We start from the raw sequence: 25,220 nt of genomic DNA, 5'->3' as shown, positions 1-25,220 counted from the left end.
GTTTCACTGGGTGCACATCATCACCTGGTCAATCGGGGTCCGATACTGCCACTCAGGTGAGGAATTTGCATAGCCGGTAATCCCAGCCCACTTTAGAATGGCTGAATTCTACCCATAGTTACCACTCCGGGTGGAATAGAGCCACCTGTTTTCAGTTTTGAGGGGCTTGCTTGTATACACATGGTGGCAATACACCAATGAGTGCAGGTTGTTATTTCAAAAAGTAGCTTTAATACTCCATGTTGCATTGAACAGTGATAACTGAAGGGTCAACCCATTGTTTAGCAGTAGAACTGAGGGATCATAATTCCATTAAACTTTTGGTAGTTCATTTTTATAACTCAGCAGATTGCTCAACTGGAAATGAACATTTGTTAATTTTAAAATTCTTTTTAGAGCAATATAGGGAAAAACAAACCACTTATCATCCGAGTATCATTTTGGGTGATTTTAATATACATCTTTGCAGGGAGGATTCTTATGGGAGATTGGATAGTGGTGATTCTTCTGTATATGTTGTACCTCATCTTGAGCATACTAGGCAGGGGGAATGCCTGGAAGAGGTCCTAACAGTAATGGATCTATATGAACCCAGTACAACTGAATTAACTAGCAGGATCCCTACTTTTAAAGCCAGAGGTTGTAACACTGTGATTGATTACATTTTCCTGTCCCCCCTCCTGTTGTCTTGTGTTTATTCTTATAGTGCGAAACACTCGCACTTTAGTGATCACAATCCGGTTATTTTGGAATTAGATAAAGATTGCGTGTTGGGGCGGCCCACGAGTCACATAAGGCTGGAGGTCAGTATTAAACCCACTGATCAGGGTAGAAGGCTGAAATGGACAAAGATTATCCCTGAGATTTTTTTGGATACACTTTTTTTGTCGGTAAATGATATGCTGAATATATGTCTAGATGTAACATCTGAGGGCACAGCGGTTATTGAGGCCTTCGCAGCCATCTGTAAACAAATATCTTTGAATTTAACGGTCCCGGTAAGAAAGGGGCAACAAATGGCCGAGAAATGGTTTGATACCACATGTTCATGGGCACATAGCAAATTAATGAGCGCTATAAAACAGATCCCACAAAAAAGGATTAATTTGGCCACACTCAGGAAGGACTACAAGTTAGCTGTAAAAGCCAGAAAGAACGTTATCAGAAAGGAAGCATGGGAGGCCTTGATGTCGGTTGATGTTTTAAAAAATAGTCGCAGTTTTTGGGAAATTGTAAAAAAGCCCTTTTTCTCTGATAGTGATAATACTGTAGCAGAATGTAATATCACCGAAGAACAGTGGTTAGCACATTTTGAGGCTATATACGAGACTCCCCCATCTACAGAATTTGTACCCTGTGCTGTTTTAAGAGATTCAACCTCGCTTTTGAGTTTTAATGAGGAGGAAGTAGTACTGGCCATTAAGGATATGTCTAGTAATAAGGCGCCAGGCCCAGACGGTGTCCCAGCCGATTTATACAAAACTTATCCCGTTTTCTGGGCAAAAGTTTTGACTAAAATTTTTAACACTGCAGTAAAGGGAATCCATCCACTTTCTTGGGCTACATCTATTATAGTACCCATTTTTAAAAAGGGTAGTAGGGGAGATGCCCGATGTTATAGACCGATCTCCTTAATTGATTCTGCTGTAAAGGTTCTTGGGAGGGTGGTCTTAGGAAAATTGATGGGATGGTTAGAGGAGAATAAGGTAATATTAAATTTTCAATACGGTTTTAGAAGTGGCAGGGGGACCCAAGACCAGTGTCTTAATTTATCCCTGTTAATTGGTAAATACACCTTAGCCAAAGGGGAAATACTTCAGCTGGAGTTTATGGATTTATCGTCAGCTTTTGACCTGGTAAACAGGTCAAAGCTTTGGCAGGTTCTTCTAGAGATGGGGATGGAAAAGAGCCTTGTTCAGTTTTTTAGCTGACTTGCATCAGAATCTTTCTGCATGGGTACGGATTGATGAAGATGGTAATTGCACTAGGCACTTTAGTTCTTGACCTGGTAAACAGGTCAAAGCTTTGGCAGGTTCTTCTAGAGATGGGGATGGAAAAGAGCCTTGTTCAGTTTTTTAGCTGACTTGCATCAGAATCTTTCTGCACGGGTACGGATTGATGAAGATGGTAATTGCACTAGGCACTTTAGTTCTGGTCGTGGAGTCCGACAAGGTTGTATTTTAGCGCCATTACTTTTTACTCTTTATATTAATAATTTAGGCAAGTTTTTAGATGTAGTTAGTTTAGATGTCCCTAAAATTGCTCAGGAGCATTGCCCTGTGCTTCTGTATGACGACGATGCCGTCTTGATATCGCGCACAGCAGTCGGCCTACAGAAGCTGCTAGAGGGATTTGGAAATGTTATGAAATGATTAGATTTAAGGGTAAATATAGCTAAATCACATGTGATGAGCATAGGCCCCCAGAGTAAAAGAAATTGTAGGTCTTTTTATTGGTAAGACTCCGAAATTACCAGAGTTACCTCTTTTTTGTACTTGGGGGTTCTTTTTGATGAGAATGGTACATAGGCTGCACAACATAAAACTAAGATTAATGGTATGGCTAGGGCTATTGCGGCCGTAAATGGGTTTTCAAAAAGGCTGGGGGCCAAACCTGTAGAGGCAATGTTGAACATCTATAAATCCAAATGTATTGCAATTGCCACATATGGTACAGCGATTTGGGGGTACAGACCCATGGAAGGATTACAGATAGAGGAGAATACATTTCTACGGGGAGAATTATCGGTCCCCAAGTCAACACCCACCTATGCTGTTTATCAGGAATTAGGGATGGGCTACATAACAGATAAACTCAGGCTGGCCCCAGTTATTTTCTGGCTTAAATTATGGCTTAATCCTGAATTAGATCTTAATCATAGACTAATTAGGGATTGTCTCATTTTGGATCATGTACATAAGATTAGATGGCTTGTTTATGTAAAGGAAACTTTGGCAAATGTGGGCCGACAGGACTTTTTTGACGATCCTGAGAAAATTACAAGAACAGATTTTAGTTGGGTGAAAAAACAGCTTTTAAATTCATGGGCCCTAGAACGGGAAAGAACTGGAGTTGACAAAATAGACGGTTAAAGCACTATACCTTTTAAAGACTTCACCATTGCTGGAATCCTATTTAAAAATCATTCCTAGGCCTTTCCATCGTTTGCTTTGAACACGTTTTCGTTTTAATTTAACTTACCTCTCTCTAGGAAGCTCAAAGGGGTGGTGCAGACTGAATGAGCTAGGGCCCTGTACCTGTGACAATTTTTCAGTTCAGGATACAATGCACCTCATAATGTTTTGTGACTTCTATAGTGAGATCAGAAAGAGGTTTTTATTTCCAATACTAAAAAAAAGGGTTTTATTCAAATAAAGCCAGCCTTATTGTACTTAGTTATTAAATGATCCTAACGAAATTTTATATATAGCCAGTTTTCTTGTGGCAGCCGCTAGATTAAGGAACAGCCGTGAGGAAAGCCCATAATCAATGGGGTTTTAGATTACTTGCTTTTTTTTTTTCAGAACAAATTTTATTAGTTTTGTAGCAGTTGATAGAAATAGAAAAGAAACACTGCTTCCATAGTGGCAGAAAGACAGTGAGCATATAAGAGCAATAGTGGTCAAGCAATTCAATCAACATTGCCCAACTCCCCCCCTCCCCACATTCCCACCCGGATCCCACCCCCCACCCTGCCCGGTGTTCACATTGTCCAGATACAGGAGCCTAAGCATCATGATAGCAGCGTGTGGTCAGTTCACTCAGGGGTAGTACAGACGTGGTCTATAGCAGCGGTTCGGGGCACCGGGGGGTCCAGCAGCAGGCCCCTATAGTCTGCCCATTTCTTCCAAATTCTATAATGTTTCCTGGGGCAGCCCCTGGCCTCAAAGATCGGGCGTTCCAATCCCATACTAAAGTCCATGCCCCGCTTCCACACCCCCACCAACGGGGCCTTGGGGGCCTTCCAGGCTTGGGCTATATCCCGTTTGGCTACCGTAAGTCCCAGTAGGAGCAAGTGCCGTTTATACAGATTACCCCCCACTTGTTCCATAACGTGAAGAAGGCCCAGCTGCGGCGTGCGAGGGAGTTCCCATGCCAACACTTCCTCCAAGCAGTCCCACACACCGGTCCAAAATCTCTGCAGCCGTATACATCCCCATACTGTATGCAAGAAGGAGCCTACCGCACTGCCACACCTCAAACAATCCGGGGAGGCTATCAGCCCCGCCTTCCACAATCGTTCCCTCGTGTAATATGCCCTGTGAAGGTACTTAAATTGGATAAAGCGCAGGCGCACTGTTATCGCTGCTCCCCTAGGGGCCTCCAGGGCTTCTCTCCAGTCCTCCTCCTCCAAACTTCCCAGATCACTCTCCCAGACCGCCCGCAACTTATCAAGAGAAGGGGAACAGTGTGTAACTAAGGTTTGATATATGGTTGAGATTTTCTTCGATTCCAACTCCCCCATAAAGACTTTCGCTTCTAGGGGACTAAACTCCGGCAAGGACGGCATGCCCGCTATTGCGGGGGCCAGGGCGTGTCGGAGCTGTAAGTACCTGAAGAATTGGGACCGGGGCATATTGTATTCATCCTGCAACGCCTGGAACGATTTGAGGACTGTGCCCTTCAGGACGTGGCCCAGCGCCTAAATGCCGATAGCATCCCAGCCCTCGAAGCCCCGGAGTGCAGCCAATCCGGGCAGCCTCCCATTATGCCACAATGGAGTTTCGCCCGTGAGCCTGTTCCACCATCCCATGCGGCGGAGCGCATCGCGCCACACTTTGAAGATTACTTGGGTGACCCTCGGGAGTCTCTTCCGGATAGTCGCTGAGTATAAAATAGTATGGAGCGTGTGCGGGTCCATCGTATACCTCTCCAGGGCATAGGTCGGGTCACTGCGATCCCCGTACCACCATTCGTTGAGGACAAGTAAGTGCGATGCCTGATAGTAGGACTGGACATCAGACGTGGCCAGCCCTCCACAGTAGGTCGACAGGGAGCAGGTGCGGAGCGCCACTCTTATCGCTCCCCCGGTCCATAGGAACCGACCCAAGGCTGAGTTCACTTGTCGAAACCACTGCTGCGGAACTGGGTAGGGGTGATTCTGCAATTGATATAGAATACGGGGTAGGGCCACCATCTTAAAAATGGCCGAGCGGCCATAGACATTCAGGGGCATCCGGGACTACATCAGCATATCCGAGCGGATCCTGTCCCAAACAGGCACTATGTTACGGGACCACGACACTCCCTGCACATCAGTCAGAAAGACCCCAAGGTACTTGAGGCCTCCCGCTGCCTCCTGGAGGACCGAGGCCCAGGGACCCAAAATCCCCCTGTCACCCAGGACCCACAATTTCGACTTCTGTGAATTAAGCCGAAGACCCGATACCTCACCGAAAATGCGCATTATTTCAAGGACCCTCGGCCCCGATTTATTGAGGTCCGTGAGAAAGAATAGGACGTTGTCTGCATAGAGTGCGATTCTGTCAGATGGGCCCCCTACCCACTCTACACCGCGCAATTGGGCATCCATCCTCACCCAGGCCGCAAGCGGCTCCATGGCCAGGGCAAACAGGTAAGGTGAAAGAGGGCATCCCTGCCGGGTGCCTCGACCGATGGTGAACGAACTGGAGGTGGCTCCCGCTATTCTGACTGCTGCCGTCAGATCCGTATATAACAAATGAATGTATGACAGAAAACGTGGGCCCAAATTGAGCCGAAGGAGAAGGGCTCGGAGGTATGACCAACTCAAGGAGTCGAAGGCCCGGTCCATGTCCGCCAGCAGGAGGGCCGCGGGAATGCCCGCCGCTCGTACCGCCTCCACCACTAGGTGAGCGCGTCGTATATTGTGTCTCGTTGCCCTGTGAGGCATGAAGCCCGCCTGGTCGGCATGGATCAGGTCCGTGATGTAAGGGAGAAGACGGTTCACCAATGCCTTCGCCAGTATTTTCGCTTCAAAGTTCAGCAATGAGATCGGACGATAAGATTCCGGACTGTCTTGGGGCCTCCCCGGTTTGCAGAAAACCACGATCTCGGCGTGTCGCCAGTCCGCTGGTAGTCTGCCATGATCCCGAGCCGCCTCCAGTGCCTTCTTATAGCGCATCCCCAATTGGAGATGAAACAACTTCATGAATTCGCAGGGGAACCCGTTGGGCCCAGGGGCCTTGCCCGTGTTCAGTCCGCCCAGAGCTTCTCGAAGCTCCTCCGCCGACAGCGGGAGGTCTAGTCGGGTCCGTGCCTCATCCGAGAGCGCCCGGGGTGGAAGGTCTGCGAGAAATCTGTCAATTTCCTCCGCTGGGAGGGATTCCCGGGGGGCATACTGAGTCTCGTAATATTGGGCAAACATCTGGGCCAGGACTTCAGGGGCCGAAATAGGGCCGCCCGCGACATCTCGGAGACCCGGCAGGGGCTGGGCTTGATAAGTATCTTGACATAACCTATATAGCATTGTGCCAGATTTGTCCCCCCCCTGATAGATTCTGCTCTGCGTAGCGAGCCAAGCCTGTCGGGCTTCGTCTAACAATAACGAGGTGTACGACCGCTGAAGGTGCAGTAGCTGGTCCACGGCATCTCCACTCTCCCCCGTCAGGCATCTCGCCTCCTGGCTCCGCACCTGAGCAGCCGCCTCCTCTACTTCTAGCCTGCGGGCCCTACGATTCGCGGCGCACCACGCAATATCCACGCCCCGAAGGACCGGTTTGAGGGCCTCCCACATGGTCATGGCATCTATACTCGGGTCCTCATTCTCCGTCCAGTAATGCGCTATAGCCTCCCTCATGCGCGATTGATAGTCGTTGCGCTGTAAGTGCCACACCGAAAGGCGCCAGCGAAACGGTTGTCGCCTCACACCGAGGCTCAACGTCAGTGCGATCGGGGAGTGATCTGACAGGCCCCTCGGCAATATGGAGGTGGAGTCAATCCTGCCTATCCAGGGTTGTGGGACGAATAAGTAATCCAGGCGTGAAAAGGATTTGTGGACCGCAGAAACAAATGTATATTCATGATCGCAAGCATGTTGGTGTCGCCAAGTGTCAATCCATCCCATCCCCCGCGCCATCCTACTCAACCTCGTAGTGGCATCCGACAATTGACCACCCCCAGGCCTACAGCGGTCGAGTCTCCCATCCATCACATCGTTCCAATCGCCACCCACTACTGTCAGCACATGCGGGACATCCGTCCATACCTCAAACAGCCGTTCAATCAGGGCGTCCTGGAGTGGGGGTGGAGCATACACACTACCGAAAACCACTGGCTCACTCCCCAGTCTCCCCTTAATGAAGACATATCGACCATGCACATCCAGCCATTGTGTATCATGTGTGTACGAGACCCTACGGTGTACCAGAATTGTAACTCCCCTGGACCCTCTTGCAAACCCCGCATGGAACACCTGATCATACCCGTACCTACGTAAACTAAGGACCTTGGTGCCCAAGAGGTGCGTCTCCTGGAGGAACAAGACATCCGCTCTTTCAGTCTTCCCCAGACGTAGAACCGCACTTCGTTTAATTTTGTCGAGCATCCCTCGCACATTCCAGCTCAATATTCGCATCGAGGCTAGCGGGGGGCTCGCCCCCAGTTCTTCAGCCGCCATCAATCTTCCAGATTCCGAAATCATCAGGCCACTGAGGCCACACACACATGCTCAGTTGCCTCCAGGTTCCCGTGTACACCGTGCTAAAGCCAGCCCCAACTTCCCTCCCCACCATCCCTGGATCCCCCAAACCCCCACCCCCTCCCTTGCAAACCTTCCCCAGCCACGAACTATACCAACAACCCCCCCTCCAACCCCCCACCCCATACCTCAGCAACATTAAAGTACCTGTCGCGGTGCAGGCAATCTCAGCCCTCCAACGGGAGGCCCAAGACCCACTGCACCAATGGATCCCGCCCAACTACCCACAAAGTGTCTAACTACTTCCCACCCTACACGCGGGAATGAACTCCGGGAGTAGGCCCGCTCTCGTACGAGCGCCTCCCGACCAACCGTCCACCCATGAATTAGGAATCATGGAGTCAATCAGCACGTGGCATGTCCAAGAGCATGAAAGAAAATTGAGGAAGTTTAAACGAGATACACTGGACTATAAGCTGGATGAGGTTTATAGTTGGGCTGATAACTATGCACAAAGGAGGGCTTTTAGAAAGCCAACAGAAAATACTTCAGAGGAGAGTTTGGCTACAGACCAAGACACTTTACCTACACGTCCCCCAGTAGAAACAACAGTAGCAGGTGCACATGCAGACAGTAGGACAAGCAATCAGGGTAGGCAGCCTTTTTTAGATGGGGGCCACAGTTCCAATCACCCACCGGATGCACAACATACACAAAGTGGCACAAGCGAACAAGGAGGGGACAAGGGAAAAAAACAAGACGTAGTAAGACGCAACCCAAAGAGGAATTGATTATGAACATTTCAGATACTGTGTTAACCTCCACACAAATAGCAGTTTTGAACAAGGGTATGTCGTTTGTGCCTACATATCAGAGCAATGACCTTGAGACTGAAGTCTCCTTTTTTAAATTTATGAGGAAGTTGAGACTCAGATGGTTCTTTCATCAAATAGCCACAGAAAATCCAGAACCTTTGACAGAAACGCCAGGGACCAAACAATTTAAACCCAAGAGCACATTTATGCCACCTATGTCGCATAAGGCTTTAGATCTCTTCGAAACATTGGTAAAGAAAGATTTTGCTGAACAAAAACATCAGAGACAAACCAAAAGAAATTTGACTAGACAAGAAACGTTGGCACTTAATGAACTGGCCTCGAATGAGACACTGACTATAGTATCTGCAGACAAAGGCGGAGCACTTGTGGTGCTCAATACCGCCTACTACTATGAGAAAGTAGATCAACATGTGAAAGACACCAACACCTATATACAGCTAGAGATGGACCCCACAATGGAGTTTTTGGTACAACAATGGTCAACTTTTGTGCAAGACACTACAGATTGCTTACGGAAATTGCAAAGAGTGCCTATTTCTGACAATGAGGAAGTGTGGTTGTGCACGGTTGATGTTTCAGCCCTGTACACCTCAATCCCACACATGGAAGGTTTGGAGGCAGCAGAGTGGATGCTGTTGAGACATGAGTATGAGGAGGGGCACAACATTTTTTTGCTTGAATTACTACAATTTTGTCTATATCATGGATATTTTCAATGGCAGAACTGTTTTTTCTTACAAAAGACGGGCACCTCAATGGGGTTTACCGGGGCACCAACATATGCCAATATGTTCATGTCTAAATTTGAAGACGAGCACATATTGCAGAATCACAATTGGCAGCAACATCTAGCGCTATACCTTAGGTATATCGACGATATACTAGTTGTTTGGAAGGGTTCAGAAGAAATGTTACGAGCACAACTCCATGAGTTGAATAACTGTCATGCCTTTATTAAATTCACTTACACCATCAGTTCGGCACAGATAAGCTATCTTGACATCTTGATCAAAAAAGAAGGAAATACACTTGTCACAAGCGTATTTAAGAAGCCAACGGATAGAAACAATGCTTTACATTATGATAGCTTCCATTCAGAATCACTAAAAAGACACCTACCACTGTCACAATTTATCAGGGCAAGAAGGATTTGTTCAGATGAAAAACAAGGGTTTGAGACTATCACTACTATGCGCACAGAGTACCGAACAAGGGGGTATCCGGATGCTATCCTTGATGAAGCTGAGAATAGAGTCAAAACCATGCCTAGATCTACTATGCTAGAAAAAAGAGAAAAGAGTAAAAATAAGAGGGAAGTTTATGTACTCAAATTTTCCACAGCCGCAGCGGCTATAAAAAAATGTGTAAAGAAACGTTGGGAAATAATTGAGCAAGAACCTGATTTCAAGCAGGTATTTTTAGACAAACCCTTATTTGCACACTCAAGATCACGGAACATTAAGGAACTCCTAAAGGATCGGAAGCATGAAAACACAGACCTAGGCCAAAAAGGTATGAGGAAGTGTTTAAACTGTGGACATTGTGGTAATGTAATGGTAGGCAATTCCTTCGCTCACCCTCAAACAGGTAAAAATATCACCCTGAGGCACACGTCTGATTGCAACTCGAGTGTTCTAATCTATGCAATTAAATGCCCATGTGGTTTGGTCTATGTTGGCCGTACTACTAGGAAAGTGAAGGTTCGAATGACCGAACATAAAAGTACGATACGTACAAAGAATATGAAATCGTGTCTGGCTGCACATTGGCATGAGAGGGGACACTCAATACCTCAATTAAAATTCACTGTACTAGAAAGACTGGTGGAAAAACCACATGTTGACACAGCCAAAATGTTGGCACAAAGAGAAACATACTGGATCAAGTCCCTTAGGACGCTGACACCCTATGGTCTCAATGATAAAATTGAAATGATTTGCTTTTTGTAATTTGTAATACTGCGCTGTAAAATATATGCTTAGGACCATGATATGTTTTAACTTTTACCCAGGTGGTATTGGTACTCATGCTCATAAAATCTCACCGTTTTTTGAGAAGTGCTTTTATTTAATTTTTTTTTGGCAATGGGAGTTTGTTATTAGCAGTTTATTATTTTAGTAACTTTTATAATTTTGAGCTTAGTTTACTTTCCTATACTTGAAATGGGACTAGTTTACTTGAAGTTTTCACGATTAGGAATCTCACGGGTGCCATTTTGGATGAGGACGTTTCAGCCGCGAGTCCGTTTTTGATTTTCATGCACCATGACGTCAGATGCCATATTCAGGCGGCTCGCTCAGGGTTCGACCTAGCGAGAAAGTGGCATACTAGAGTGAACCAAGGAGTAACGTGGAGCGTTTCGATCTAACAGATAGAGGTAAGAAAACGTGGCAGACAGTTGGCATCATGATACTTGGCAATACAATTTGACCAGACATTAAGGAGTATTCTCCTTTAATGTGTTACAGAACGAGAAACAACCTGAGTGAAATAGCGCTACAGTAATTCACTACTGGGGTCGTGAAGACTATGTAAGTACCGGCTTTTCATGCAAGATAACAGCGAGTCGTGTAGTAACGTATTTAGAGCATTAAAGGCATTATTTTGTTTTTTTAGAAAAGAGAATAGCACGGACATTGATGCTGGTCGATTTCTTAGCTTGATTAGTTTGACGAAGGTAGGAGTTGTGTACTTTTAGGTGATGCACATGGAATTTATGTTATGATTAGGCTACTTTTGGATCACAGCAAGCATGAGGTGGTGGTAACACTGGGGTGTAAGCACGTTTCCGGTTTGATCTAGAAGGTTGCAGGTGAACTTTTGTGAGCATGAATTCTTAAATACACACTAGATGTTTAAATTACATCAGGAGATCCTCTGGTTGTTGTTTTTTAATAATAATTTAGAAACTAATGTATGTGCGATTGTAAATAGTGTATGTATTGGATATATACATGATACAATTTTTTGTAATTTTTGTTATTTATAGTGTATTCCCCTGACGAAGGTGCATACCGAAATGCATTGGGATATGTCATCATTTGTTGAATTATGGAGATTTGTTTGAAGAACATAGTTTGTCGTATTCATTGATGAACGAGAAGAATAAAATCGTCCTTGAAGAAAGGAAATACGATCATCTTTTGTTGAGCATTTAATTTTGAATTTGTTCAGGCTTTCAGTTTGATCAAAAAGACTGTGGACATATGAAGTTCTGAACTTGTGATGAAATAGAGACTGTTTAATTTATGATATTTAAGTTGAATTGAATATATGGATGAATAACAAGCAAAAACAAATCACGTTATTGTGAACAAGTGAACAGTGCTTCCCATAACACAGGCTTCTGTGGTTTTCTAATTATTATCGACTTGACTAGGAGCTAGTCAAGATATGGGTTAGCACCAGATAATATAATTTGTTGATATTGAAGTGAAACTGTTCTAACAAAGGAGTGCATATCGCTAATCATTGTTGTAAACAATGTCCAAGAGCAGCGCCAGACCTGCTCCCGCCATCAAGGCGTTTCACCAACCCTTCAGTTCCATGTCTAGAACCAGTGCGAGCGTGTGGGTCTCACGATTTCGAGGGAGAAGGATCTGTTTCCTCCGGTGTTTCCGCCGTTTCATCCTCCGGGGGTGGGCGCTTCTGAGAGCGCGACCTCCAGTTACTCTTGCTGCGTGATCGTCTGGGCGTTTTCGGGGGTCTTCCGTTGGTTGACGAGTTCGAGCCCCTCCGAGGGGGGGTGTTCACCTTGACTCGCACTGTCTCGTCCGTCCACTCAAACACTTCCTCCGGGGAGTTGAAAAACTGAGTGCGAGATTGGAAGACCACACGCAGGCGAGCCGGGAATAGTAGAGGATAAGGAATCTTGAGCTCACGCAGCCATGCTTTTGCCACGGTGAACGACTGTCTCTGCTTTTGGACCAGTTTCGTATAGTCCGGGAACACAAGGATCTCATGGTTCTCAAACATTAGTGGGTCCTGGGCGCGGGCCTGCCGTAAGATAACGTCCCTATTGTGGTAGTTGAGCAGTTTGGCAATCACCGAGCGAGGGCGAGCCCCAGTGGGCGGTTTGGGAAGAAATGCCCGGTGTGCCCTCTCCACCACAAAGCAGCGCGACAGGGAGTCCGGGGGGGAGCCATCCCTCCAGCCATTGGGTCAGGAAGGCCTCCATATGTCCTTTCTCGCAGTCCTCCGGGAAGCCTACAAAGCGCAGGTTGTTTCTTCTGGCCCTCCCTTCCGCATCCTCCACCCACAGCGCCAGTCCCTTCTGGATCCCTTCCATGGCAGCAACTCTCTTTTTGAGATTCACCACGTCGTCCTCGACTTCAGTGATTCGGGATTCTGTTTCGGTGATATGCGCCACCGCATTGCGCAGATCCTGTCTGAGCAAGGTCACGTCGGCTCCAACCGCTCCAATTTTCGCGTCCGGCATGTCCCTCGATTGTGTGATCGCCGCCATCAACGCCGCGTTGTCCGGCCCGGTGCTCTGGGGACCTCCGGATGCCCCAGCGCCCCCACTGGGCCCCGCAAACGTGTCCATCGGGCCCTGTTTGGGAGCATTCCCACTGTTGCCCCCTCTCGTCATGTCGCTGGCGGAGTGTTGACCCCAATCGTGGGGGACCGACGGCCCAGGGGCACCCCCGGCTGGATGGGTGGACTCTGGCGGCGATCGTCCCTGAGGTAGCCCAGGTATATCGTGGCCTCGGCGGCAACCGGGCGCGGTGCACCCCTCGATGAAGTGACCGCCGTCCACCACACTGCCAGTGGTCGGGGAAGGTGCTGCACCGCGCCGTCAGACCACGCGGTCAATGGGGGGTCGCCCACTCCACAGTATGGTCCACCAGGGACACCCCAGAGCCTGCGCCACGCTCTCCGGCGTCAAAATTGAGTGGCCCCCGGGGGCTGCCTGCCGGTCTGGTGACCTGTAATAGTCTGGCGGGGGGGGGGGTTATTCCTCTCAGCCCCCTCCCCTCGCTGCGGTCCGAAGCAACCGTCGAGTGGGTGCACTCCAAGTGTCCGGTGCCCGGGGGCGGCCCAGTGGGGTCACGCTTCAAATGAGGGGGGGGGGAACAGGTAGGAGAGCCGGTAGTGCGGCCGCCCTCCCACTGTTCCAGCACTACTGTGCCCCGCGGCTCGAGTCCGCCGCCGAGAGGGACCAGACACGTCCCCTACCCCGTTTGGCTGCGCTGCTGCTCCTTACCCCACCTCGACCTCCGTTCGGGTTCCGACTGCTCTCCTCTCCAGCCGCTGTGTCCGCCTCCGCTTCGGGTGTTCGAGTACCCGCAGGGCAGCCCAGCCTTTTTCCGGCCGCTCCGCAGTGTTTTGTGGCCGAAGCGGCACTTCCGGCCGGCGCTCCCCGGCTCTCCGCTACTTCCGGGCGGACCACACAGCAATTGAGGTCCCGGCTGCGGCGTGTGGTGCAGGCCTCGTCGCCGGTCAGGCTCCCAGCGGCCGTAATTCACCGATCCCGGACCGCCAGGATGACGAAATCGTTGTTGAGGGGTCCCCTCCGGAGCTGCCCTCCGCCACTCGAGTCAGGGTGCAGGTTGGTCAGGGCGACGCAGGATTTAGGGTGGATAAAGAATCGGCGGGACGGAGCTCACTCAAGCTGCGTCCGCCATGATCGCCGTCTTGGCCACGCCCCCAGATTACTTGCTTTTTAATCCTTTTTAAATTATTTTAATTATGATCGAAATTTTTATGATGTGTATATTGATTTTTTGGATGCACTGTCACTTTTTGTCCTAAAATGTATTGTATTTGCCCAGTACTGTATTGCACCTTTTGCACGTAGCCTGTTGTGGCCAGATCGCATTATATTGTTGGCACTGTATTTTGTATTTTTGCACACGTTTGTATGTCTGTGTTGTACATTTATGGTTTTAAATTAACCGAATAAAGTGGTTTGATGATGATGATGAACTGTAGGGTCTAACCCGGTTTCTTTGCTGGTTTTAGATGCAGATTGAATTCATAAATCAAGGAAGCATGAACTTTAGATTTATTCCTGTGCTGTTGCCAAACGCCACCAAGGTGAGTTGTTCATGTGCTCTATTTGTATGTAAGCATTTGTCCTGATATCCTTTCAGACTGAAGGTGGGGTTTGCAAATTAGTTACCCTGTTCGGGCCAGTGCATAAAATGCCTCAATGCAGCAGGAACATGGTGGTTGAATCGCACTTCCCACAAAATTGTGTCTCCAAAATATAGCTTCAAAGTATGTAGAAAAATAATTGTATTAATATAAAAAAAATTAACATTTGGCTTCGTGTCAAGTGCCTTAATGTCTCTTAACTTTGTCATTTTAAGGTAGGTGTCACAGGGATAATGATTTCTGAAATCACCTTTTTCCCCTGACAACTCTGGCAAGCAGCCATATATCAGCAACAGTGATATAAGGGAACTGCAGGTGTGGCCTGAATTATCTAGGAAAAATATCTGTCACTGTCTCTGATTCAGTATTGTAGTGAATGCAGTTTTCTTCAAGTTCTATCATTGTGAACATTGTGTGGTTGCAGATAACGTTGAGGCACAAACCGTGAAGACATTAGCAGCCAGTGTAAGCTTTACTATGTCAACAATAGTAATAATTGCACTTGCACTACCACAATAAACACCACAAACGGAGCCCATCATACCTTTAAAAATACAAATACGTGAACCAGATTGTGCTGGGTGTCAACCTACAAATCTATAAACAAGCAGGACAAATAGTGTTAATAAGCATTCACAATGCCAAAAAATGCAAGTGCCTCTTCAGGCATTAATTGATTTAAGCACTACGTTATTGCACTCTGTCACTTATGCTCACACCCATGCATTCATTCATCCACCCTCCAACTCATTCTTGCTTGCACTCACACAACTACGGTAACACACACACACACCAAACACAGCAACATTTGCAAGATCAATTAAAAGAATTATAGTATCATAAAGAAAATTAAGCTGCTGCTTAAGCACGGAAGGCATATGCTAGCAGTAACAAATACAATTTAACACAGCAGCAGGTGGCCATCTTGCAGCGGTTTTGTAGATAGTGTATGATCGTTTTTAAGTTTAAACTTTAAAAATGGACATAAGTTTTACTTAAGCAGCAACAAAGGTGGGAGGATGCTGGCTCATCGGTTGAGGGCACGGACACTAGCAGAGGCGATAACCTTGATAAAGACGTCAGCGGGGGAAGATGTCTACGCAGATAGCAGACACATTTAAACGGTTTTATCAATCCTTGTACACCGTAGAAGACACCGGGCAGGCGGCTGTGAGTGAATACCTCAAAACGTGCAATCTCACTCCTCTTCCCAAGGATCAGGCGAGCCAACTGGACGAGCCCATCTGCCCGGAAGAAGACTTTTGACCATTGCTCGGCTGAAGTTAAACAAGGCCCCAGGCCCTGACGGGTACCCAGCCTTATTTTACAAGACCTTCTGTGTAGAACTGGCCCCTCTCCTCATGAGAAGGTTTAACTCCTTTATGGATAGTGGCACGATCTCTGACTCTATGGCGGAAGCAGCGATCTCCGTGATCCCCAAGCCTCAGCAGGACCCCAGTCTATTTGGGTCGTACCGTCCAATCTCCCTACTTAACCTAGACGTGAAGCTATTTACGGTTACGGGGGTGCTGGCTGCCCATTTGGGTCCGATGATGGCGGGGCATATAGACCCGAACCAGGCAGGGTTTATCCCCACTAGCCAAGGTGGAGACAATACGAAGCAACTCCTCCATCTTATGGACTGCGTGCGACGCTCTGGGAGGGAATCCCTATTCCTGTCAATAGATGCGAAAAAGACCCTTGGCAGGTTACGATGGAGTTACCTGTTCGATACTTTACGTCGTTTTGGTTTTGGGGAGCGATTCATGACGTGGATCGATGTATATACCAGACACCTCAAGCTTTTGTTAGAGTTAATGGGACGTCCTCCTCATCCTTTCAAATAGCACGAGGCAGGGGTATCCGCTTTCACCCCTCCTCTTTGCCCTATATATGGAGCCCTTGGCCCAGTGAATCAGTGATCACCCCCAAATAAAAGTGCTGTGCTTTGGAGGAGACATTCATAAAATAAGCCTTTACGCAGACGATGTGATTATGTCATTAGCGGACCCACTCACCACCCTTCCGGCTCTCTTGGAAGAGATGGAAAGTTTCAGGACCCTTTCAGGTTTTAAAGTTAACCTGAGCAAATCTCAGGTGCTCAACCTCACTACCCTGCCAGAGCAGGAGTTGCTGCTACTGGAGAGAGTCCCCCTACAATGGACTTTACAGCCGATAACATGTCTGGGTATTCTATTAGCCCCGACGATCTCAAGGACACTGGAGTTAAACTATTCCGCACTGTTAGAGCAGGCAACGAAGGCCCTGGCTGGGTGGGAGAAGCTAAAACTGGCCTGGGTCAGGAGCATTGCAGCAGTTAAATTGACAGTTTTGCCTCGAATCCTATATATTTTCCAGCTGCTACCGTTGGTTCCCCCCCCCCCCTCCCCCCCCCCCCCCCCCCCGGCCCCAAGGTACTGCGCTCCCTCCAGTTGGCCATTAATAAATTTGTTTGTGGAGGGAAAAAGACGCGCCTGGCTTTTTCTCAAATGTCAAAGCCCAAGCAGGAGGGAGGTGCAGCTCTCCCTGTAATACAAAGATACATACAGGCCTCTTACCTTAGATATATTGTGGAGTGGAATTGATCACTCTCTGAAAAGCACTGCACCCTAATGGGCCAGGCAGTTGCCAGGATTAACATCTGGAGAGAGGCATGGCTGGTGCGCAAATTGGGGGCTTGGGGTCTCTACTCATCACCAGTCACTGCAGCCACAATGAAGGTATGGGACACAATGGCACTCAGAAGGGGGCTGAAGACTTTTCCCTCCCCAATATCCACCATTATTGACAATCGGACTTCCTACCTGGCTGTAAATCTTAGGTATGCCAGAGACGGAGAGAAACAGGGTGTAAGCGGGTTGGTTCGCTGTTTGATAGCCAGGGTATCATTCGTTACAAGCAGTTAAGACACGACTACAATTTGCCTAAAGCGAAGAATTCCACTATCTCCGACACTGGGTTACCTCCTCATCATACATAGAGCAATCTTCCAGACGGCTTACTCCGGTTGAGAAATGGCTGGTTAGCAAAACAGACGATAAGCACCTTATCTCAGACCTGTACACCATGTTGGCCACAGGCAGGGAGGGGGCGGATGAAAGGACAACTCCGGTGGGAGGAGGAATTAGGTTGAGCCTTGACGGACAAAGAGTGGGAGAATATCCATTATAGGGCTCACCACACAGCGCACAGTACTGCTGGTACCAAATTGGCTTTCAAAGTCGCATCATACTGGTATATCACACCGTTGCATATTTATAACTGGGACAAAAATCACACGGAGGAGTGTTGGCGGGGATGGGGTCTCACTGGCTCTCACACATCTGCTTCGGCATTGCCCGCGTTTAGAACACTTCTGGGAAGGAGTGTTGAATGACATAGACAATGCCTTTGACACGGAGATCCCACGATTTCTGGCGTATACCTTACTGGGTCTCGCAAACGCACTGACATTTCCCCTGCGTTCACTGCGGGGTAGGCAGATAGCACTGGCGTTACTGGCAGCCCGACAGACACTTTTAGCACAGTGGGGCCATACGGCATGGCTACATCGGCTTTGGTTAACTCTGGTCATGGACCGCCTTTCATTGAATCAGGAGCACAAAGGGGAGAAATATGCAGAGCTATGGGACCCTTTTATACGCATATTGTCAAAAGAATTCAGAGAGGTAACATGCCCCAAATATCTCCAAATACTACACTTGCTTCCTGCAGAGGACGACGCACTAACATCCCACAAGGAAAGGGCCGGGCCGTGAGATACCGTTTAACAGGGTAGAGAATTGCTTCCGCATTAAGTAGAATGCTCGCTGGTGCAGATACCCCTTTTTCTTTTTGGGAGGGGGGGAAGGGATTTTTCCTTTTGCTTGTAGGCATTTGTATATCTTTTTGTTCCTGTTGTCAAGTTGGTACATACAATATACTACGCTGCCGGCCCCTGGGTTGTAGGCAAAAAGCTGTGTTTATGCATTGTTTCTGCGACTTTGCTGCCAGCCTCTATGGTTGTAGGCATACAGCTGTGCAATACTAATGCGACAGGATTGTAGTTCAGAATAAAAGATTGGTTCCATGAAATTAAAAAATGGCAATGGCAGTCTTAGCGATTTAGAGACTGTGGCTGTGTGGGATGAGGCGCACTACAGGTGAAATGAGCAGCAAGCAAGCAAGCAGCAGAAAGTACTGTGTGGGAAGCTATACTATGGTCTGAAATATAGAAAGTGGAGAAGGAAAGAAATGAAAGGGGTCTATAAAAGGAAACAAATGGAAAAGTAAAGGACTGAGCTCCAGCCCTGTCAATGAAGCACACTTCTTTTCAGGCACATGTGCATATGTTATCAGACAAATGCCTTCACTCACAGGGCCAGAGATCCAATAGCTTAATTGAACTGACTCATTGCCTCATGCTCTATGCTGTCATGGATGGAAGGAGAGTGTAAATGATGCTCATTCAAATGGTAGAAGAGGGCTGAGCCAAAGCCTGTCTATGTATCTATGTACATGGTTGTATTTCAGGATCCTGGCAGACAACGTAGCCATGCAGGCCTTTTAAAGCGATTCTAGATAGAATTATTGCAGTGCAAGTCTTCTACCCTTAGGGTTGCGAAAGTGGATAAAGAACACTAAAAAATCCTTGCATACAGAGGTAATCTGTGAGATTTTATGTAACACAATAAAAGTCTTCACACTTCAAAACACTGCTGTAACAATCCAGCCATAAACCTTACTGGCTTTAACATAAATTTCATAATAAATAAAGCATGCATCCTGCCATTGTCATACTTTTCATAATGAGCAGATCAGACCATTGGTATCTGAAATAACTTTTCCCAATGAATCAAACAGGCATATCGACTTCTCACTGTAATAAACTCAGATCTACTGTATTGAGAATAAGTTTTGGTATACCACAATTAAATGACACTTTTTTAAAACAAATAGAGATTACATTCTGAGAGAACCTTTTAAGGATTAACATAGTCCAAATATTCTATCCCCATGATTTGTCCAAATAGATCAGCAACAACAAACCCCTCGTCTATTATAGTGAGCTGTAAGACTCCACGTAGCAAAAAAAAATTCCTACAGGCTTTATCATACTGTAATAATAAGCCACCCTCAAAGCACTATTGACTTCAACACATACTTTACACAGTAAGCAAGTCAGGTCTACTGCCTTTGTCATAACGTTTCTTAATAAACAGATCAAACTCATGGAATCTGATATACCTTCCCCAAAGAACCGATGTGGCCTATAGCTCTTACCACTGGTGTGACACCATAACCAACACAGACCTACCAAAAGTGCAAACGAGCTGGCAACCATCCTGCATACAGTTATGAAAGTACAAATATGTACAGAATTACAGTTGGCAAAACAATCTACAACCTCTTTCAAAAGATACTAAGAAAGATTATCTTGGTGAACATCTCTACCTCCGAGGTTTGTCAGATGGAATGACCAACACCAATCTTGTTGCAAACGAAAGTAATCTGTGAGATTTCATGTATTAATGACATGTGCACAGCCTGTAACACAGAATGATGTAAATCCACTATTAAATTAACCCAGCCTTTTCACAATAATGGCACATGGGTCTGCCCCAACACAGGTTGGGTGGAGCAGGATAGCTGGAGACAGTGGAAGGCTGGGGTTGAGTTAAGCCTCGGGGGATGGGAGGGAGAGAATGAGGAAAAGTCCAGGTCTCCAGGTCCCACTCCTCCATGGCAATAGCAATGCCCTGATGGCAATTGTAAAAGTCAGTGCTGAAGATTTAGCTAATAATATCTGCAATATGGTGGTGTTTTGTTTTATTTTGTTGCCTCTGTGAAAACATTTTAAAAAAAGAATGCAAAAAAACTTTCCCATAATAAAGAAGCCAGGCCTAATTTCTTTTTTACAGGTTTTTGTATTAAACGCATCAGACCTTTGGCTATGCACATAATCTTTCTCAGTGAGCCAAAGAGGTCTAGAGCGTTTATCATTGCATTGCGACCAACGCCAACTCAATCCTATTGTAATGAACAGAAGCGTCCTCCAGGGCAACGATCAGGCATACAACCAAAGAATTTCCAATGTATAAAGAATTACACTTGCCATAGTAAAATATCTTTCCTGTGAAGGCCCAAAAATGATCACATTGAAAATCTCCTAAAGCCAGTGTTTGTCAAAAAGGTTAACAAGCATCGAAATCCGTACCTACTATGGTAATCTGTGACATTCCATTTATCAAAATATGTCATTAAATATGCTGCCTTTAATCACATCTTTTCTCTCCCCTGTTCCTTCAAGAAATTGTTCATTTAGCGATTCTTCCCTGCAATACCTATCATTTCAAAGTTGATTTTGCCCCATCTTTCTTTTATCCACTACAAACCTGCCACCTCTTCATTTTTATCTTTCCATTCCTATTGCTACCCGCTTCAGTGGGCGGGGTTCTACACATTTCCTGTTTTTTCTGGCTTCTTTTTCTGTTTGAGTACAAAAATCTATTTTGGATAGAAGTTTGTATAAAAATGAAATAAATGCATGGAATTTGGAATGGGATTTTGCGAAGACACAGTCTAAAATAGTCTGGCTCTTTTAGAGATCCATTTCTTCCCCCTGTGGGAAAAAGATGTTTCCTTTAAAAATATAAATGTGTAGTGAAATTCATATTTTGTGCTTTTTGGCATATAGATGATTCTTTAACCCCTTCCGTGCGGGGCTGTTTTCCCTGCTGTGCTGGGGGGGAGGGGGGCGCGTACAGCGCCCCGGTGCTCATGACGAGGTCAGCTCGTCATGAGCTACGGCGCTCCGTTGCTCATGACGAGCTGAGCTCGTCATGGTCACACCCGTTCCCATGGAACGCTCAGCACAGCAGGGGAATCAGCCCAGCATGCGAGCGTTCCACGGAACGGGCGAGGTCATGACGAGCTCAGCTCGTCATGAGCACCGGAGCTCCGTAGCTCATGACGAGCTGACCTCGTCATGAGCACCCAAGGGGTTAAAGACTGGGTAACACCTTAATAGTATGTTGGACAGGATTATAATGTTGCGAAGAATTGATCTGAAGGAACTTGTAAGTGGCACACAGCTTCTAATAAATCACCAAAAAGTAAATGTCATGTAAATAAATCACCACATATACATCATATTAAAATGGAAAACTTAATTGATGAATACTTGAAAGGCCATGTCTTCTTTCCATTACTAAATTAGCATGACCAGATTTTCATAATTCACCAACAAAATGTTTTTTTTAAAGATGGAATAACTAACTTGATGTACAGTGAAAATCTACAGTAAAAATAGGTGGTCCATTTGGTAAGGTCAAAGGACAAGCTTATTGTTTTACTGGGTTCTTTTCCAGATACTTCATAATCGTATTTGTGTAAATTATGTAGTTCTGCAAGGCGCAGCCACAACCCTACTTGATGTGGAATCTGGAGCATGGTGTCAGGCGGTTTTCCTTATTGTTGTGTATGAAACCGGTCCTAGGATGTTTGCTTCCAGTCCAGGGAGGACCTGGCCTGGCAGTTCGGGCTTGACTGTTCCCATTGGGCGCAGGGTCAAGACTGATTTGCATATGGCTGGGTCCTAACTGGAATGGCATGGTGAGCAAAAAAACGATGGATTTAGGCCCAGAGCTCTGTACTGGGGTGAAAGTATGTCGTTGTTCTGCATTCTGTCCATCAATTGTTGTTTTTGCATTTGTCACCCCGAGTGGAAAGGGTATGCCCGGACGTGGGTCCCGTGCTCTCCATGTCACTGGAGTCAAGCTATCCTGGCTGCATTCTGTCCATCAATTGTTGTTTTTATGTATGAATATTCTACCATTAAAATTGGTTACAGGAGCTTGGGGAGGGTTCACTCCTGAGAATAGACTACATGATCTTTGTGGGAAATTTTTACAAACTCTAGAGCATGTTCTTTTTTTCTGCCTTTAATTGCATATTAATCAATATCGCCTGTTGAAACTATTGTTCTTGACATATGCGGTTCGCTCAACAAAAGAAGCTCTTGCAACTGTTATTAAATCCAGTAAAAGAAATCATGTGTTTTAAAATGTTTACCTTTTTAAAAATGTTTTAGGTCTCGACTATTCTATCCCATAAGGGGTAAATAGACGAGAGTATAGAGGGCAAACCAAGCTCTGAAACCATCGCGGATTGCGTCCAGTTCATGTGGTGCACTCGTGCGGAACGCGCATCCACATCAAACCCATCAGCCTCCCTCCCACAGGCATCTGAAGCTTCCCCAGCGTGCGCTCGGCCTCAGGCATTCACCCCAGCGCGCTCGCCTCACTTCTCCTCCCCCCTAATTTTATCCCTGCTGTTTCACTTTCACGGCCGCGAGGCCGTGGTCTAGTCTTTGATGAGTGGCTGGGGTTCAACTATGCATAGCTGGTCGTTTCTTGCGCTAGATTAGTTGTAATGAGAACCATGGGCACTTAAGTATGGAAAACTGGGATACCCCCCCATGAAACTTTTATAATTAGCAAAAAATAAATATTATAATTGCCACATTCCGGATTAGCATGCCCGATATCAATGACGAGTTAGCCGTAATAAGTGTTTGACTTTTTTTCCGTGTGTGTTTGGGGGGTTCACTGTTCCAATGGAAACTGCAATTAGCAAAAAACAAATATTATGTTTGACGTGCGGTGACCTGCCGTACCTCTATGGTCCTATCACGAATTGCATGCATAATTCACTGCACCGCCCTTCTGCACTGAAACAACCTGTACATGCTCTACAAACGAGAGGCGTTTGTAGATCAGCCTTTCTTTCGCAGTTTTGCCATTAATCGGCGGGCCTGCACAATTACTGGCAGCTGATGGGTAAGGAAGGCTGTTGAAATACGATTGGGTCCCTTTAATTGGAAGCAAACTAAGTAGCATTTAAGAGGTTGTTGCAAGACTTTTCGCGTCCTCGTTGTTTTCGCATTCAGGTTAATTTGCTTTCTTGAACCCACAGGTCGGAGCAGTGCACGGGGGTCCCGGAGCTGCCCCTCTCCCATGCCATGGAGTTGGAGGGGCAATGGTGGAAGGGGCAGCTGGCTGCAGACATCCACCAGGCGCTTCGCTACAAGGAGAGTTAGAATCTGTTCGTGTGTGCATGCGCATCTCCTCCTGATTGCGGTTCACTCTGCTCAGTAGGAGAGCCTTTGCTTTGGGCAACTGTTCCCACAGTGTCGTGTTGGGGCAAACCCCACCCCGAAACTATGCGAACCCAGCTGCTGCTCTCCTCGTGTGACTTCACACACAAGTGCCAGGGAGCCGGGCTGCCACTCCCTGGGCCAATTTATCCCTCCAACCAGCTGCTCCGTTCCTATAGGACCGTGGCTCCACCCCGGGTGTATTCTATTATGCCCAGTCCTCCAACCTTGTTTTACAGCCTTTTGGTTTTCGTGCAGGAACTTTCGCGGTATAATCCCGTTGCTTTCTGTTTTCTTAATCTCTTTATTCGTGCCATTTTAAATTCGTCTCGTGAGACACATGGAGCGGGTTTATGATTTGTCCGTAGTGTTTTCTGTATCTGCCCATGGTGTCTCCATTCTGAGGAGTTTCATTTCGAGTTTGGGCTGTTTCCACGCTTCGTTCAGTCTTTTATCGGGTGTATATACCGGACGGCGGCACACTTGGTCATATGCTCACTTACAGGAATATAGATATACATTTGGGCATCTCTGGCAGATGGGTAGGTTCACACTTCATGATCTCCCATGATTAGAAACTGTTAGGATTTGGTTACTTTGAGCTTATTTCATCTTATTTTTAACACATTGCCTTTTCAGGCACTACCTTGCCCTGGGAATTCCCATGTGTTTCCAGCTTATCGTACTGGAGCACTTATACTGGATCATGCCTACTTGTCATTACTGAATTTTGCGTTTTTTGACTTAAGGCGAGATTGCGTTGCCTCTCAACTCTGTCTTTCCCACGTTATCCTTTGCACAGTGGATTTTTATTTTATTGCGATTTTCGCGCTACACACCCTCTTGATTTCTTACGTTATGTCTGTCCCTCTTTCCCGGCTGCTTTTAATTTCATTTCGCGGCCGCTTTTTTTGTTCCCCTCCTAGAGCAACGGGTGAGCATCGAACGCTCCACCCGCCTGTCATAGTCTTCTCTGGGTCAGGACGACTTCCTTGACCTTTGCTCACAACCTGCACCTACCCCTCACCCCGGTTTACAACCCGCTCAAAGTAAGTGGCAGCTGGAAAAGGCGCACAGGCATGTTTTTAACCTTGTAAAACCAGGTCCGTAGGTTATTCATCATTCTGGGCGAAATAACTAACACCATCACTGTGCACAGGTCCATTCACTGGCCTTAATCGAGGATTCCAAAGCTGGTAATTTCAGCACCCCCTCACTGTGCACCTCACATACAGTCCCAAAATGTGCAATTTATTTTTCCTTGATATGGGACACATGTTTTGATGGGAATACCATCCCCGTTACTAACAAACCCTTGTAAAGATGGACTGTTTATAGACTTTCTCACACTGATTAAGTCACGCAGACCTCCTTGAAGCAGTAATGACTTTAGACAATGCGTGTGGGGAAAGCATTGTCAGTATTTTGGAACCCAATAGTATGACGGGGTTTTAGCTATTAATCACAAGCGGTGCCTCCTCCCACATTATCACTCAGCACCACTCAGCACCACCACAGCATCACTCAG

At 46.6% G+C, this 25,220-nt stretch overlaps 1 protein-coding gene across 4 annotated transcripts in view; it reads left to right on the top strand.

The window, feature by feature from the left end:
• The window catches only part of LOC144763498 (E3 ubiquitin ligase TRAF3IP2-like), a 336,420-nt gene that overhangs the window by 292,335 nt on the left and 18,865 nt on the right, over window positions 1–25,220 (top strand). For all 4 annotated transcript variants that reach the window (XM_078649139.1, XM_078649142.1, XM_078649140.1 and 1 more), the window contains one exon: window positions 14,422–14,496. In XM_078649139.1, coding sequence (XP_078505265.1) covers window positions 14,422–14,496 — 75 coding nt within the window. The remainder of the gene's footprint in view (window positions 1–14,421; window positions 14,497–25,220) is intronic.

The sequence above is a fragment of the Lissotriton helveticus genome, chromosome 6 (genome assembly GCF_964261635.1).
Source record: "Lissotriton helveticus chromosome 6, aLisHel1.1, whole genome shotgun sequence".
Taxonomy (NCBI): Eukaryota; Metazoa; Chordata; class Amphibia; order Caudata; family Salamandridae; genus Lissotriton; species Lissotriton helveticus.
This window is presented reverse-complemented; position numbering and strand designations above follow the sequence as displayed.